Below are 19080 nucleotides of genomic sequence, written 5' to 3'. Positions count from 1 at the left end.
AGATGCCTCTGAGCCCAGAGAAGTCGACAGCACTTTTGGGCACAGTTCACATAAGGCTTCCTTTTTACACAGTAAATTTTAATCAGCATCTGTGGATGTAACTTCATATTGTAGAACTTGATAAAGATTTGCCAAAGTAATACCAAGCTCATATGGTGACATCAGCTGTAGATGAATGATAATTCTTGATGCAGTGACATCTGAGGGATCAGAGATCATTGGTGTTCAGCTTAGGCTTGCACCCTTGCCTTTTATGTACTGAAATTCTGAAAGGTGTTGTAATTTCAACACCAATATACTGTGGTTGACAACTAAAACAACAATAACTTTGTAAATGTCCAAATATTTATGTACCTGACTGTATGTGGAATATAATTTGGTGTTGAGATTGAATTTGATTTTGTACAATGGTTTGTCTAGTAAAGGATATAATTACCAGTTCTCTTTCCCCAAAGGGTTCACAGAAAGTGACTGCTTTACCATACAAGAGCACACCACACTGCTCCCCCACTTCACAGTTACTACAGTTTGACCTGAAAAAGAACAAGATAGAGTTATCATCATTTTGAAGAACAAAATGTGTAGGTGGTCTCCCATATACCTACCAGATACTGGCATCTAGTGTTCCTTGCAGATTAGATTCAAAATCATCACGAAGAACTGCATGGATTCCATGTATTTCAGCTGTGCAGCATAAAATAGAAGACCACACGTAAATCATTTAACTGATGAGCAAAATAGAAAACTTCACTTAAAAAAAATTAATATATACATTTCCATATTAGCTTACCTAAACTAGGTGGCAGTGGAGGATCTGTGGGAGCTAAAAGAAAAAGAGAAATTATATTATCATTCTCCAAGGACAATAATAGTGACAGCTCAGGGGTTTTCAGAATCAGAATAATTTAAACAGAGCTATATGGCCAAATGTCTGTGGAAACGTCTCTGAATTATTGAATTAGCCATACCCATTGCTCACATGTGCATAAAATGTTAGCAATCTCCATAAATAAACATTGGCTGCAGAATGGGTCATACTGAAGAGGTCAGTGACTAAGTGTGACACTGTCATAGTTTGTGAAAAGTTTAAACTTGTCTATTTGTGAAAATTCTGCAATGCTACATCTGCCTCAGTCAACTGTAAGTGTGATTATTTTAAAATGAAATTGTCTAGGAGCAACAACAGCTCAGCAACAAAGCTGTAGACCATGCAAACTCACAGAGTGGGGCTGCCAAGTCCCCACTCTGTAAAAAAAAAAATTATAGATAGATAGAGAGATAGAGAGAGAGAGAAGATTATATATTGTGCAATTCAGTATTTGGGTTTGAGATCAAAAGATGAATATGAGACAATCGATCGTAATTAAGCCTTCATTGATTATTTACATCTAGATGTGTTAAACAACTTAGAACATGGCCCCTTTGGGTGCAGACCACCCAATTTTTAGGTGAACAAAAGTATAGGACCAAATCAAAGTAAATTATACTTATTATTTGATTGCATGTCTTGGTTGATTTTTTTTCCTTTTGTAATAATTTTCCAGGCTTGCACTGATGATAAACCAACATGAAGACCAGAGAGCTGTCTATGGGAGAAAAGCAAACCACTTTAAAGCTGAGAAAGGAGGGAAAACTCGATCAGAATAACTGCACAAGCATTGTTTATAGCCAGTACAACAATTTGGGATGTCCTGAAAAAGAAAGAACCCAATGATGCACTAACAACCAGACATAAAACAACAGTAGTTGATGATAGAAACATTGTGAAATTGTGAAGGAAAAACACCAAAACAACATTCAGTGACATCACCAACAACTTCCACAGGACAGGGGTGAAGTTATCACAATCCACAATTAGAAGAAGACTTTGAAAGCAGAAATACTGAGACTATGCCACAAGATGCAAACCACTCATTGGCAGTAAGAATCAAAAAGCCAGAGTGGAATTCTCAGAGAAATGCAGAGGTGCCACAAAGTTCTAGAACCAAGATTAACTTCTACTAAAATGATGGAAAGGTAAAAGTGTGGAGAAAAATAATCTGCTCATGATTCAAAATATATGAGCTCATTGGTCAAGCATTTGCTGCATGATGAAGTTCCTCCCAATCAGACTGCATGCATTTCTCTAGAAACACCATTATGCATTACATCATCAATAAGATTAGTGAGAGTGTTCCAGAAGCATCCATGCAACCCCATAGCAATGGTAACTATGCCGTCATGACAGGAGACATGCTTGTAGAGCTTCAATCAGCCGATTTAGTTGTTACTGATCTGTATGGAAAGGTTTTGCTGCATTTTTGGATGTGCAATTCATTTTTAATGAAACAAAGACATCATATTTTGTTAATTTACCAAAAGTACTAAATCATCATCGGGGGAAAAAAAAGATAAATTTCTAAACATAGAAGGGAGGAAAAAAATTCAGCAGGACTCAGTGTTGAACAAGAGGTCAAAATCCCAATGGTATGCTCACTTCATTTCCACAAAGGTGGTAATAATAATAATAATAATAATAATAATAATAATAATAATATCAACTGCAGAAAGGTGCACATTTTTTCTGAGTGCCAGGGTATTTTTTTCAATGGTTCCCAATAAAGAGAGAGCATCTGCTGCCATGGGCAGCCACCTCGAGAAAAATCTCTACATACCGCATCTTTTTTTTTTTTAATAGTATCGTTGCATAATGAAGTTCCTCCCAATTAGATAGAATGCATTTCTCTGTAAACTGGTAGCCAGAATGTTCTTGTAGACTTCTGAATTCACTCTGCTGCTAGCATCATGAGTTACATTGGCATGAAAGATTAGGTGAGCCTATTCCAGAAAAAGCCTTGCAAGCCTAAGCACAAATCAAATCAAAGTCCTTCCCACACCATGCGGTGCATAGGGCAGCACTGATCTCTGTTTCCATTGCCCTTGGCCTCTCGCCTATTACATAGCTAGGGTTAGAGTGGGGGGCTAGTCCTCTGGTAACCACGAGAGTTTGACTCCCCACTCACATCTGTATTGCAGGTTGCCTTGCCAGACGGCAGTTGGTACCATTTTTATGATGGTCTTTGGTATGACCCGACCATGAGTAGAACTCGTGATCTCCCGATCCAGAGGCGGACACGCTAACCACTAGGCCAACTCGCGGTTAAGCCTAAGCACAGTTGAGTTAGTATTATGGCTTGGGTTTGCATGAATGCTTCTGGAACAGCTACCACTGATGATGTAAAGGCCCGGTCCCACTGCACTTACGGATGCAAAGAAGATGTAAAACGTAAAAAAATCTTTGCCATCCGTTGGAAAACGCTATGCATCCGTTGTGTACTCATTGCATACGTGCTTCATACGCTCTATCCATCGAGCATCCGTCCACTGTGATTTCATCCGTGCAAAAAGTTTTGAGCTGCACAAAACTTTTAGAACGGATGAACTTTCCGCCGTGTACGATGTAAATCCGCGACATATACGAGCAACAAACGTTCTATGTCCGTTATCATCCGTTAAACGTCTGCTGTATCCTCTCTGCATCCTCTGGGCATCCTCGCAACTCACATCCGCTGCAGCTGAAAACGGAAAGAGGGAGGAAAGATAAGGTACATGAAACGTCTATTCATCGTTAGTAGCACGGAAATAGAAAGGATGTAAGCGTATGCATCTCGTATATAAAGTATTCAAAACGGACAAAGCGTTTATATCTGGGATGTATCTCGTATATTTAGGATGTCTGGAGTATGTCTAGAGTATGCAGAAGGACACCTAGCGCAGTGAATAGTCTGCATCCGATATACATCCGCGCAACATCCCCTTTGTTTCCGTTAGGCGTACGTGATGCAGCCCCTTCACCCGCTATGCATCCGCTCTTTCTGCTATGCGTCCGCTTCTCAGTTATCACCGGTAACCCCTTCGGAGCTGTCATCCACTTCCATCCGCTTTCATCCGCTAGGCTTCCTATGAACATGCGTTTAACATCCCCGCTATATACTACCCACGGCCGTTCTTTTCCGTTCTGTTTTCGCCAATTTTGTCCATTTCTGGAGCGGATGAAAACGGATAGAGCCACCCCCGAAATTTTGCTCGTCCGCTGTGTCCTTTTTGCATACGTTTTGTGTCCATCGGCCAGTGGGACCGGGCCTTAACTCATGATGGTAGCAGAAGAATTAATTCAGAAATCTACAGAAATCTATCAATTTACAGAGAAACACATCCAGTTTAATTGGGAGAAACCATTATGCAGCAAGACAATGACCCAAACCCACTGCCAACACAAGAAAGGACTATATCAGAGTGAAAAAGTGAAGATTTTAGACTGGCCAAGTCAATCACCAGATCTTTTAAGCATGCATTAAAACACAATTAAGCATGCATTTCAGCATGCAGTGCACCTGCTGAAATAAAGACTGAAGGAAGAACCCCTCCCCCAAACAAAAACAACTGAAAGGAACTGCAATACAAGCCTAGAAAGAAGAATGCAACACTTTGGTGATGTCAGTGGATTGCCAGCTTGATACAGTTATGGCAAGGAAAGGCCAAAGTCCCATCTGACAGTGGAGCAAGTGCAGACTGGGAACAAGGCTTCACCCCCACACACGTACATGTACACGAGTACAAATGCAGAAGAAGATAGCTTTTCCCAATCAGAGAGTTACTAGAGAAACAACCATCAACATTTTTTGATTATGTGAACTATCTGAAATAAGGAATGTGGCTAACAAAATGACTCAAAATGAGCAGCAGTGGATACAGTTGTGGAAATGTACAAGCCCATGGGAAAGGAATTGCAGACTGACTATCTTGATGGACACATTGATGTTTAAGTAACAGTCTGGAAAAGGGACTTTTGAGGACATGATAATACCTGACAGTATTGTACAGGCATCAACATACAACTTGCTGAAGAAGTGTATAAAGGCAGCGTACTCAACACAAACAGACTGGGGCAAGCTCAGGGGAGCAAAATGGGAGAACAATGAATCTCTCTCTGAATTCATGGACCACCTGAATTCCTGGAGCTTGCATGGACTTGAAATGGAATGGAAAATGAGCCTTAGCTCACCAACTGTGTGCTACACACTCTCTCGAGACTTCAGCTTCTGAGTGTCCCTGTACAGGTGGAGTGATGTCCAGTTTGAGCCCTGCTCAATTCTGGTAGCACCATCACCCTGGCCCACCCCTCCACACTACCTGAAGCTGTGGTACACAAGGGCACAATCAAGATTGCTTGCATACACGGGGACGCATGAGAGGTGGTGATCAACACCATCCGGGTCCATGATGAAAGGTGAATGAATGCTGACTGTTGGCATGTTTCTTGAACCCTCTGTCCCTCTCCTCCTAGAACAAGATTGGCCTGGCTTCCCCAAGCTGCGGCCTGCCGGAAGGAGGAGGCTACGTCAATGCCTGCACTGCAAGTCTGAAACCCACCCCACGCCACTCTGCAATGTGTGTTTGGCTTGAGAACATAAGGCTGACACTGACAGAGCCACTGAAGGAGAGTCAAACATCCTCACTAACTAACCTGCTCTTGCATGTATTTAAGCAGTTTACAAAAGGAGGGGAACTTTGGGCAGGAACAAAAGCAGGATGAGCAAATGAAGCACTGCTGGGGCAGGTATGACTCATCAAGGGTCAAGACAATTGGGGCTAACTCTCCTATTTCCTTGCCTACAAGGGGCTGTTATACCACCACATGGTGCATCATTGCCAGCCCACTGAGCTCCTTGTTGTTCCCTGCTTGAAAGTGGACCTGGTGATGCAGCTCACCCATTCCCACCACTTGAGCAGCCACCTGGTGGCACAGAATAACCCTCAAAAAATCTGGGATCAAATCCTCTGCCTAGGGATGAATGCAGAGGTGAAAAACTTCTTCCATCAGTGCCCCAAAGTGTCAATGCACTGTCCCAAAGAAACCTGCCCCAGCACCACTCATTCCCCTGCCTATCATTGGAGTCCCATTTGAGTTCTGGATCTGGTGGGTCTCATGCCAAAACTGGCCTGTGGTCACAAATAAATCCTTATCACCATGAATTACATCACCCACTACCCTGAGGCAGTTCCTTTCCAAAAAACGTCCTCTCGGAACATCACCAGAGAACTGGTCCTGTGATTCTCACATGTGGGCCTCCAAAAGGACCTTCTCATGGACCATGGCACAACTTTCATTTCAAAGCTGATGGTGGACATCTGCTGGTTGCTGCAAGTAAAACAGGTCTACACCTCAGTACATCATCCCGAAACTGATGGTCTGGTTTAGCATTTTAACCAGACCCTGAAGAGGATGTTATGGCATGTGATGGATGAAGCTGGCAGGAACTGGGAACTTGTCCTCCCCTAAATCTTGTTCACAGTACATGAGACCCCCCCAAGCTTACACTGGTTTCACACCATTTGAGCACCTGTTTGGGAGGAGACCCCAGGGCTTACTGAATGTCACAAAAGAGGCCTGGGAGGAACAGCCATTTCACACTACCATCAAGCATCTGCCCAGCCCCAGGAATTCCAGCCTGGTGATCATGTCCTCCCATTCCCCAATTGTTGGCAAGGACCCATCACAGTGGTGGAGCATGTTGGCTTGGTCACCAACCACCAGCAATAATCCAGTAAGTGAAAGTCCACTCGAATGTATCATGTTAATCTTCTAAAATGCTGGATAGAACCATTTCAGTCACTCTCAGCTTTGATCTCTGCTTCCACAGAACCACCCTGACATGCATGCTCTGGTCCAACAGGGCAGAGATCTCATTGCCAGACAGTGACAAGAACTGGAGGAACTGTTGAACCAGTTTGAGGATATCTTTCCAACAGATGGATGTCATACTGTAGAACTTTGCACGGGTGGGTGGAGCACAGAAGTACGGCAGGCCAGAACTGAGTTTCCAAAAACTCTTTATTTGCACTTTTCAGTAGCAAACACACTCTCCCAGCCACATGCATACACACAAGTCATCTGGTTGGGGAGAGAGCTCTCTTCCTCTACTCTCTCTCTCTCTCTCTCTCTCTCTCTCCTTATATCGGGTGTGGTCGCTGGGAAGACACAAAAACACAGGTTAATTGACATCAGGTGTAGTCATTCTGCCACTTACCTTCCCTGACTCCACCCCCTGGTCACAAACCAACGCTTGACCATGCCCCCGCTGCCACATACCCCCACCGCCCGACTCAGGCCGGGCAGCCGTCCGGCCTACAGCCGACTCCCCCCCCCCCCTTGACGGGAGAGGAAGTCCGCCACAACCATCTGTGCCCCCAGCCTGTGGATCACCTTGAAGTTAAAGGGCTGGAGTGCCAGATACCAACGGGTGATCCACGCGTTGGCATCCTTCATGCGGTGGAGCCACTGGAGGGGCGCATGGAAGAGGGTGAAAGGGCATCCCAGCAGGTAGTAGCAGAGGGCGAGGACCGCCCACTTGATGGCTAGGCACTCCTTCTTGATTGTGCTGTAGCGCCCCTCATGCACTAACAGCTTCCTGCTGATATACAGCATGGGGCGATCCTCCCCCTCCACCTCCTGGGACAAAACAGCCCCCAGCCCTCTGTCCGATGTGTCCATCTGCAACATAAAGGGGAAAGAAAAGTCAGGGGAGTGTAACAGTGGCCCCCCACACAGTGCAGCCTTCACCTCAGAGAAAGCCTGCTGGCATTGCTCCGTCCACTGGACCGGATCTGGTGCCCCCTTTTTAGTGAGATCAGTCAGCGGGCTGGTGACATCCGAATAATTAGGTATAAACCTACGATAGTAGCCAGCCAGCCCCAGGAACTGTCTCACCCCCTTTTTGGTCTTGGGCCTCGGGCAGGCCGCAATCGCTGCTGTCTTATTAATTTGGGGACGCACCTGCCCATTGCCCAAGTGGAAGCCCAGATACCATACTTCCACCCGCCCAATCGCACACTCACCAAACAGTGAGGAAAAGGCCATTTTTTCTTGGGATAATGGAGTCAAGGGGATCTGCCAATAACCCTTTGTCAAATCCAGTGTCGAATAAAAGCCAGCCATGCCTATTTGATCCAGCAACTCGTCAATGCGAGGCATTGGGTACAGGTCGAATTTAGACACCACATTGACTTTTCTATAGTCCACACAGAACCGGACCGACCCGTCAGCCTTGGGAACCAAGACCACCGGGCTGCTCCAGTCACTGTGGGACTCCTCAACGATGCCCATTTCGAGCATGGCCTCGAGTTCTTCCTGAACCATCTTTTTCTTGTGTTCGGGTAGCCTGTAAAGGCGGCTGTGCACTACCACCCCCGGAGGCGTCTCAATGTGGTGTTCTATGAGGCGGGTGCGGCCGGGCAGGGGCGAGAACACATCCGAAAATTCGGTCTGCAACTGGGCAACCTCCGTGAGTTGGGTCGGGGAGAGGTGGTCTCCACAGAGGACCAGAGAGGTAAGCGATGTCAATGTTCCTTTTTGAACCTCCAGACCCAGCTCTGCCTTCTCCGGAACCACCGACACCAATGCCATGGGGACCTCCTCATTCCAGAGTTTAAGCAGATTGAGGTGGTAAATCTGTAGTGCCCCACCCCTGTCCATTCGCCTCACCTCATAGTCAACGTCCCTGACTCGCTGTGTGACCTCAAAGGGTCCTTGCCACTTGGCGATCAATTTGGAGCTTGACGTGGCCAACAGTATGAGTACTTTATCTCCCAGTGCGAACTCCCTAAGGCACGTACCCCTGTCGTACAGGCGGATTTGCCGTTCTTGAGCCTGCTGCAAATTCTCCTGGGTTAGGTGTGTGAGTGTATGGAGTTTTGCGCGCAGGTCAATCACGTATTGAGTTTCATTTTTGCTCGGTGAAGGTCCCTCCTCCCAATTTTCCCACAGTACATCTAGGATGCTGCGTGGCTTACGCCCATATAATAATTTGAACAGGGAGAACCCCGTGGAGGCTTGTGGGACCTCTCACACTGCGAATAACAAGGGTTCGAGCCATTTATCCCAATTGCGTGCGTCCTCACTTACGAATTTTTTAATTATATGCTTGAGGGTGCAGTTGAACCATTCAACTAAACTGTCCGTTTGTGGGTGATAAACACTGGTGCGGATCGGCTTAATTCCCAATAACCCATACAGTTCGTGCAGTGTGCGTGACATAAACGAAGTGCCTTGATCAGTCAGAATCTCTTTGGGGATTCCGACTCAGGAGATGACGTGGGAGAGTGCTTCCGCAATACTGCGTGCTGAGATATTGCGAAGAGGCACTGCTTCCAGGTATCACGTTGCATAGTCCACCAAGACTAAAATAAAGCAATACCCTCGTGTTGACCGATCTAATGGACTGACGAGATCCATCCCAATTCTTTCGAACGGGGTCTCGATTAATGGTAGAGGGTGCAAAGGCGCTTTTAGAATGGCTGCTGGATTTACTAACTAGCATTTGCGGCATGCCGTACACCACCTACAGACATCGCCATGAATCCCTGGCCAATAGAACCGGGCCATTATTCAGGCTAGTGTCTTATCCTGTCCCAAGTGTCCAGCCATGGGATTAAAGTGAGCCACCTGGAATACCAATTCTTGGTGGCTCTTTGGGATCAAAAGTTGTGAGACCGTCTCCTTAGTCTGAGTGTCCTGCGTCACTTGGTATAATCTATCTCTTATAATGGAGAAATAGGGGAAGGACGGGGTGGCGTTTGGCTGGAGCATTTGACCACTGATTACTCTCACTTGGTCAAACGCATGCCGCAGAGTCTCGTCTCACGACTGCTCTAACGGGAAATCCACAAGGGATTCCCCAAGAGAAGGAGGAGGAGCCTGCGGCTCCTCACTCTGACACGAAGATGACGTAGACGGCTCTGTGACGGCTGCTCCCACCAATGCCACTCCGGGACCTCCCCCTGCTGAACTACGGCAGGACCCACTCTTTACTAAATGAGACATTAATTCCCAAAATCCCGGCCAATCAGTCCCCAAAATTATCGAGTGGGTAAGGCGAGGATTAACCACTGCCTTTACACTAGATTTCTCCCCTCGAAATAGAACATGGACTGACACTAAAGGGTAGTTGTGAACATCCCCGTGCACACACAACACCTTCACCAATTGTGCTTTCCCCAATGCCTCGCCTTGCATCAGGCTTTGGTGGATTGAGGTCTGATTACAGCCAGAGTCCACCAAAGCCTGATACGTATCCCCTTGGACACTCACCGGTATGCGATATGCTCCGGCCCGATCGAGGGTGGTTCCTGGCGCATCGGGGATCCAGACCACCTCGCCCACCTCCATTACCGAGCACTGATGCTGGAGGTGCCCCGGCTCCCTGTAGCGCCAGCAAACCGGCCCGGGCTTTCTCTCTGCACCAGTGCTCTGAGGCTCACTCACCTGAGGGGGGGGAGAGACAGACACGGAAGCGGGAAATGGGAGGGCACCGCGGGTGCGGCAGGCCGGCTGGGGTGGAGCCGGACCCCGCCTCCGCAGTGGGGGAACGGGGCGAGGACGCAACACAGAAGGGGAGGGGGAAAGAGAGAGAGAGGAGAGAGGAGAAGAGGAGATCTGCTGTCCTGCTGTGGGAACAGCCACCAAATGATCCTCTGCCAACTCGATGGCCTGATCCAGCGACACCGGGCGATGGCACTGGACCCACTCCGCTGTTCCTTCGGGAAGCCCGACGATGAACTGCTCCAGTGCTACCAGATCGATGATTCCCTCGGCGTCGTGGTTGTCAGCCCTCAGCCACCGCTGGCAGGCGTCCCAGAGTTGCTGGCCAAACGCGAATGGGCAGCCAACCTCCTCTACACATACAGCGTGAAAGTGCTGGCGTTGTTGTTCGGGGGTGCACCCTACACGCTGGAGGACGGCCCAGCACAGGTCTGAGTAGACCAGCCGGCTGTTGGCGGGGAGCTGTAGTGCAGCCAGCTGCGCCTTGCCCGTTAGCAGGGGGAAGAGGCGCGCCGCGCATTGTTCCACAGGCCAGCCCGAGGCCTCTGCTGCTTGTTCAAATAGTGTGAGGAAGGCCTCGGTGTCGTCGTGCGGGCCCATCTTCATTAGGGTGAGGTGGGGTGGGCCCGCGGCGGTGGAGGTGGTGGACCCCACTGATGCGAGGAGGTGCTGGAACCCACTGATGCGAGGAGGTGCTGGAACGCCTGACGAGCTTCCTGTTGCGCCAGCACCAGGGCCTCGAACCGTTGTTCTTGCTCCTTTTGGAGGGCAAGCAGTGCCTGGTGCTGGCTCTGTTGGGCTGTGGTGAGGGCATGGATCAGGTCCACGAAGGGGGAGGACTCCATGGGGCTGTTCTCCTCTGTGCTCCCATCCCGGGTTGTGGCACTACCGTAGAACCTTGCACGGGTGGATGGAGCACAGAAGTACGGCAGGCCAGAACTGAGTTTCCAAAAACTCTATTTGCACTTTTCAGTAGCAAACACACTCTCCCAGCCACACACACACACACACACACACGTCATCTGGTAGGGGAGAGAGCTCTCTTCCTCTACTCTCTCTCTCCTTATATTGGGCGTGGTCGCTGGGAAGACACACAAACACAGGTTAATTGACATCAGGTGTAGTGATTCTGCCACTTAATTTCCCTGACTCTGCCCTCCGGTCACAGACCAACGCTTGACCACGCCCCCACTGCCACACATACCCACCTGATTGAACTTGACATCAAAATCCCTGGGATGGTGGTCAGACAGCCCCTCTATCACATCCTGTCAGGCTATAGAGAAATAGGAGGCTAGAATGCCCCATACATCTTTCTGCTCAGGCAGCTGAACCATTTGCTCTAACATAAGTAAAAGGAAATGCAGACAAATCAGTCTACACACCCATTCTGCCTCAATCTGAAGGAGCAGTCAAGAGACTAAAAGTAGGCTGACCTAGGTAACCCTGCTTGCTCTAGCCATGACGTATATAAGAGGAAGGACAAAGGGGGCCAAACTTTTCTCCTTATGAGATTATAACCAGTCTGTCAATGCATATCCATTTAATGCATGGTGTCCACATATGTAAACAGTTAATTTAACTTTATTTTGGGTTTGTGTATCATCATAATGTTCTCCAAACCACTTGGTGCAGTATCAGTAGATCTATAGCAATATTGCAACAGTAGTTATGTTGTATTCCATAAAATTGTTTATTTGCTGACACCCTCAATCCAATATGGCTGATGGTGCTAGCCATGCACAAAATGCTTCAGGCATATCTGTAGAAAACTTCTATTCAAAAAGGTCAACTTGGATTATATATATATATATATATATATATATATATATATATATATATATATATATATATATAAAACCCCAATTCCAAAAAAAGTTGGGACAAAGTACAAATTGTAATTAAAAATGGAATGCAATAATTTACAAATTTCAAAAACTGATATTGTATTCACAATAGAACATAGACAACATATCAAATGTCGAAAGTGAGACATTTTGAAATTTCATGCCAAATAATATTGGCTAATTTGAAATTTCATGACAGCAACACATCTCAAAAAAGTTGGGACAGGGGCAATAAGAGGCTGGAAAAGTTAAAGGTACAAAAAAGGAACCAGTTGGAGGACCAAATTGCAACTCATTAGGTCAATTGGCAATAGGTCATTAACATGACTGGATATAAAAAAAGAGCATCTTGGAGTGGCAGCGGCTCTCAGAAGTAAAGATGGGAAGAGGATCATCAATCCCCCTAATTCTGCGCTGACAAATAGTGGAGCAATATCAAAAAGGAGTTCGACAGTATAAAATTGCAAAGAGTTTGAACATATCATCATCTACAGTACATAATATCATCAAAAGATTCAGAGAATCTGGAAGAATCTCTGTGCGTAAGGGTCAAGGCCGGAAAACCATACTGGGTGCCTGTGATCTTCGGGCCCAGACGGCACTGCATCACATACAGGCATGCTTCTGTATTGGAAATCACAAAATGGGCTCAGGAATATTTCCAGAGAAGATTATCTGTGAACACAATTCACCGTGCCATCCGCCGTTGCCAGCTAAAACTTGATAGTTCAAAGAAGAAGCCGTATCTAAACATGATCCAGAAGTGCAGACGTCTTCTCTGGACCAAGGCTCATTTAAAATGGACTGTGGCAAAGTGGAAAACTGTTCTGTGGTCAGACGAATCAAAATTTGAAGTTCTTTATGGAAATCAGGGATGCCGTGTCATTCAGACTAAAGAGGAGAAGGACAACCCAAGTTGTTATCAGCGCTCAGTTCAGAAGCCTGCATCTCTGATGGTATGGGGTTGCATTAGTGCATGTAGCATGGGCAGCTTACACATCTGGAAAGATACCATCAATGCTGAAAGGTATATCCAGGTTCTCGAGCAACATATGCTCCCATCCAGACGACATCTCTTTCAGAGAAGACCTTGCATTTTCCAACATGACAATGCCAAACCACATACTGCATCAATTACAGCATCGTGGCTGCATAGAAGAAGGGTCCGGGTACTGAACTGGCCAGCCTGCAGTCCAGAGCTTTCACCCATAGAAAACATTTGGCGCATCATAAAACGGAAGATACGACAAAAAAAGACCTAAGACAGTTGAGCAACTAGAATCCTACATTAGACAAGAATGGGTTAACATTCCTATCCCTAAACTTCAGCAACTTGTCTCCTCAGTCCCCAGACGTTTACAGACTGTTGTAAAGAGAAAAGGGGATGTCTCACAGTGGTAAACATGGCCTTGTCCCAAATTTTTTGAGATGTGTTGTTGTCATGAAATTTAAAATCACCTAATTTTTCTCTTTAAATGATACATTTTCTCAGTTTAAACATTTGATATGTCATCTATGTTCTATTCTGAATAAAATATGGAATTTTGAAACTTCCACATCATAGCATTCCGTTTTTATTTACAATTTGTACTTTGTCCCAACTTTTTTGGAATCGGGGTTGTGTGTGTATATATATATATATATATATATATATATATATATATATATATATATATATATACTGTGAGAAGGTACAGCAAACTATGATTAACATGTCTTTGTTTTGCAAACCTAAATTTTAAGTAAAATGTAGTCTTTTTACCCCAAACTACTAACTGTCCAGGTAAGTGGACATCATACAACAGTGGAATGAGATTACATTAATTGTGGTTCATGTAAATTGCTATTATATCTATTTTCTTTCCAAGCTGATTCAAATTAGCTTACATTATATTTAAACAGACAATAAATAAATGCATATGCATACATACAGTTATAGTATTTTGTTAAGTTTCAATTTTATACATACAGAGATAAATTACATTTTGCCTTTCAAACAGAGATTGTGTCAGTCAACAACTGAGTACAGAGTACTTGAGAATATTCCTTTGAGGGACTCTTATTTATTTATTTATTTATTTATTTATTTTTACATTTTGGATGCTGTTCTTTTTATAACTTAGGTGAGAGAACTCAGAAAAAAAGATTTTAAAAAATGTTGCTTTATCTCAGCAGTAAATGTACATTGTTGCAAGGTTTCCAATACAATTAACCATATTTGTAAATATCATTGTAAGATATCTGTGAAGAATCTCAGTCATCCAGGTACATAGTAATCTGTGGTTGGTTGAAGAGAGCAACTGGACTTGCTTGAAGATTCTTGAAAACGTTTCACCTCTCATCCTAAAGGCTTCCTCAGTTCTGTCTGACTAATAGGGAGTATCCAGTATTTATCCTCTCATGGATCATCATAGAATCTGAATCAGAATGCTGATGGCTGCATTGTAGGTGGCTGATAAAAGATGTCATAGACACCCACCTCTTTTCAATGATGGTCGTTCCAGGTTGACAAAAATGAACCTTCAAGCAAGTCCAGTTGCTCTCTTCAACCAACCACAGATCATTGTAAGAGTTTTTCCTCTGTGTTGTTTTTAAAATATGTACTTTTTTTAAAATAATTGAGCATACAAACAAATCATACCATAACACAGAAAGAAATAATATATATTATTTTTATTGTCAGTTGTTGCTTTATACACCTTTTTACTCCTTTGTTGCATGGTGTCCACATACATAGACAGTTGAAAAAGTTTCAAACAAAACAAAATTTAGTTAAATCCTCATCCTACTGACTGGGGTCTGTGCAGGCCCAATAGATACATTTTTTGTTGTATCTCACACGCGATTTTTTTTTTAATCATTCCAATTTTTATGACTTTGTCAATCAGTTTGTTCCTAATGATGTCATCATTGTTTCCCATTTCTGCTTGGATTAGTGCTTTTTAAAAATACAAATCGTTGCTGTCAGTTCAAAACCTGCTATGTGACAATTTAGGTCAAATTGGGTTCTCTATGCTGATTGGTCAATTTTGACCTCATGCTTCCATTTATGCTAATTAGAAAAGCTAATAAGAGAACAAGTAAACTTTTACTGGCTTCTCAGCTTGTTATTTCAGAGTTTTATTCAGTTTTTTACGTCTCCTGTAAAAAAGGAAAAATGTCACATAGCAGGTTTTGACCTGACAGCGATGAAATATTTTGGGGTCCCAGGAGACCCCAGTCAAAAGTAACCAATTCCACCTATGCAGGTTTAATAAATGGAACTATTTATTCAGTTAATGTTTGCCATTGGTCCTAATTTAAAGTATCACACAGTCTCAAGAGGAGTAGGGGCACTCTGTCAGTCATTTTGAAGAAGACAGACACAGATGTAGCAGCCACAGATTTCCACGAGTGCTTTGTCAACAACTTGAGATACTGCTGTTCCTAACGTAAGATGATGTTCAAAGTAAAAAATACAAAACATAACTATCAAATTTAATGTTTATAGTCTATTATAGTTTATAGAGCTTGTGGAGCCATGGTGCAAAAGTGGCAGAAATGTCACAGCCGACAATTTCTTCGCATCCGTTCCCTTCACTGAAGCCTTCCTAGAAGATGGACTGACATATGTGGGCACTATCTAGTCAAACAAGCCCCATATCCCAGAGCAGATGAAGGCTAACAATGACTGAGAGCTCAGCAGTTCACATTTTGGTTTTCATAGGCAGATTACCATTGTGTCATATGTTCCAGATAAAGGACAAGCGGTAGGTGCTGTCCTCCATGCACCATGACACCAAGTTTGAAGGTGAGAAGCAGAAGCCAGAGACCATACTACACTATAATGCAACTAAAAGTGGTGTGGATAATCTGGATCATCTAGTCAAGGTGTTCACAACCAGATGAAAAAAAAAATGAACAGATGGCCAATGGCTCAGTTTATGAACATGGTGGATGTTGTGGTTGTCGCTGCCTTCATCATCTGGATGGGGAACTTCTCAGACTGGAAGTTCTCAGACTGGAAGTTATCAGAATGTGGCAGACATTATTGGATCTGCCTGAGACAGCTGGGGCATGCCACACATGAAAAGGAGAGTTGATACTACTCCATTGCAAGCCCTAATCCCAGCAGCAATGACCTTGCTGAGAGTGAGGACCTGCTGATGTGACTGTCCAATGCTTGACTGGAAAATCTGCTTGAAAAAGGTGTTACCTTTGCTTCTGAAACACAGACAGGAAGGTAGCAACTGTTTGCTCCTCATCTCACATGCCAGCATGCCCTGAGCATAGCATGAGTCAAATCATGTGCTATAACTGCATGTAATGTGTGTTTAGTTTCAGCTGTTTTTAGTTGTTTCACAATGAAAGACAAAATAAAATTGAAAAGTGCTGGAGATTTAATGACTTCAGGTTTAGTTGCTCCTGTATTGTAAGACAAAGTAAGGCAAAATAAAAGTTTGAATGATTTTGAGTTTACTTTTCTGTCAAAAGATAAAAGAAAAGAAAATGAAATTATAAAATTGTTGAAGTTTGAATGACTGTGGGTTGAGTTGCTTTTGCATTGAAAGACAAAATATTAAAAAGTGCTGAAGTTTGAATGACTGTGTTTATTTCAGGTATTTTATATTGGGGTCAAAATGACCCCAATATAAAATACCTGAAATTAAAATGCAACTAAAAGTGGTGTGGATAATCTGTATTTAATCATATAAATACAAGACAAATAATTTTTGCTTGAAATGATTGAAAATCTCCTGTGGGTTCACCACCCACAGAGGTAGCAGTAGGGGACTGGTGCAATGTGGATTGGGTGGCAGTCGAAGGCAGGGGCCTCGACGACCTGATCCCCGGACACAGCAGCTGGCTGTTGGGACATGGAATGTCACTTCGCTGGGGGGGAAAGAGCCTGAGCTTGTGCGGGAGGTTGAGAGGTACCGGCTAGAGATAGTCGGGCTCACCTCCACGCACAGCTTGGGCTCTGGAACCCAGCTCCTCGAGAGGGGCTGGACTCTCCACTTCTCTGGAGTCGCCCGTGGTGAGCGGCGGCGGGCTGGTGTGGGCTTGCTTATAGCTCCCCAGCTCAGCCGCCATGTGTTGGAGTTTACCCCAGTGAACGAGAGGGTCGCCTCGCTGCGCCTTCGGATTGGGGAGAGGGCTCTTGCTGTTGTTTGTGCCTATGGCCCAAATAGCAGTATAGAGTATCCGGCCTTCTTGGAGTCCCTGGGAGAGGTACTGAGGAGTGCTCAGACTGGGGACTCCATTGTGTTACTGGGGGACTTCAATGCTCACGTGGGAGATGACAGTGACACCTGGAGGGGCGTGGTTGGGAGGAACGGCCTCCCCGATCTGAACCCGAGTGGTGTTTTGTTATTGGACTTCTGTGCTAGTCACGGTTTGTCCATAACGAACACCATGTTCGAGCATAGGGGTGTCCATAAGTGCACGTGGCACCAGGACACCTTAGGTCGGAGGTCAATGATAGACTTTGTAGTCGTTTCATCTGATCTCCGGCCCTATGTCTTGGACACTCGGGTGAAGAGAGGGGCTGAGCTGTCAACTGATCACCACCTGGTGGTGAGTTGGATCCGCTGGCGGAGGAGGAAGCTGGACAGACCTGGCAGGCCCAAACGTATGGTGAGGGTCTGCTGGGAACGTCTGGCCGAGCACTCTGTCGGGGAGGTCTTTAACTCCCACCTCCGGGAGAGCTTTTCCCAGCTTCCGAGGGAGGCGGGGGACATTGAGTCTGAGTGGACCATGTTCTCTACCTCCATTGTGGACGCAGCTGTTCGGAGCTGTGGCCGCAAGGTCTCCGGTGCCTGTCGTGGCGGCAATCCCCGAACCCGGTGGTGGACACCGGAAGTAAGGGATGCCGTCAAGCTGAAGAAGGAGTCCTATCGGGCCATGTTAACCTCCAGGACTCCCGAGGCAGCTGACGGGTATCGGCAGGCCAGGCGTGCTGCAGCTCGGGCAGTTGCGGAGGCAAAAACTCGGAACTGGGAGGAGTTCGGGGAGGCCATGGAGAAGGACTATCGGTCGGCCTCGAAGAAATTCTGGCAAACCGTCCGGCGCCTCAGGAGGGGGAAGCAGTACTCTGCCAACACTGTTTACAGTGCGGGTGGGGAGCTGTTGACCTCGACTGGGGACATTGTCGGGCGGTGGAAGGAATACTTTGAGGATCTCCTCAATCCCACCGTCATGTCTTCCACTGAGGAGACTGAGGCTGATGACTCAGAGGTGGACTCGTCCATTACCCAAGCCGAAGTCACTGAGGTGGTTTGCAAGCTCCTCGGTGGCAAGGCACCGGGGGTGGATGAGATCCGCCCTGAGTATCTCAAGTCTCTGGATGTTGTGGGGCTGTCATGGTTGACACGCCTCTGCAACATCGCGTGGCGGTCAGGGACAGTGCCTCTGGAGTGGCAGACTGGGGTGGTGGTCCCTCTTTTTAAGAAAGGGGACCGGAGAGTGTGCCCCAATTATAGGGGAATCACACTTCTCAGCCTCCCAGGGAAGGTTTACTCCAGGGTACTGGAGAGGAGAATTCGACCAATAGTCGAACCTCGGATCCAGGAGGAACAATGCGGTTTTCGTCCTGGTCGCGGAACACTGGACCAGCTCTATACCCTTCATAGGGTGCTCGAGGGTTCATGGGAGTTTGCCCAACCAGTCCACATGTGCTTTGTGGATCTGGAGAAGGCATTCGACCGTGTCCCCCGTAGTATTCTGTGGGGGGTGCTTCGGGAGTATGGGGTTCGGGGCTCTTTGCTAAGGGCTGTCCGGTCCCTATACGAACGGAGCAGGAGTCTGGTTCGCATTGCCGGCAGTAAGTCAGACCTGTTCCCAGTGCATGTTGGACTCCGGCAGGGCTGCCCTTTGTCACCGGTTCTGTTCATA

General features: G+C 45.9%; 1 protein-coding gene across 1 annotated transcript in view; it reads right to left on the bottom strand.

Moving 5' to 3' along the window:
• Positions 1-19080, bottom strand: part of LOC132888311 (reelin-like) — a 1389809-nt gene that overhangs the window by 1013115 nt on the left and 357614 nt on the right. The window contains 3 exon segments of the mRNA XM_060924376.1: positions 437-533; positions 606-684; positions 791-823. Coding sequence (XP_060780359.1) covers positions 437-533; positions 606-684; positions 791-823 — 209 coding nt within the window.

Source organism: Neoarius graeffei, chromosome 6 (genome assembly GCF_027579695.1).
Source record: "Neoarius graeffei isolate fNeoGra1 chromosome 6, fNeoGra1.pri, whole genome shotgun sequence".
Taxonomy (NCBI): Eukaryota; Metazoa; Chordata; class Actinopteri; order Siluriformes; family Ariidae; genus Neoarius; species Neoarius graeffei.
The sequence above is the reverse complement of the archived record's forward strand: the minus strand, read 5'-3'. Positions and strand labels throughout refer to the sequence as shown.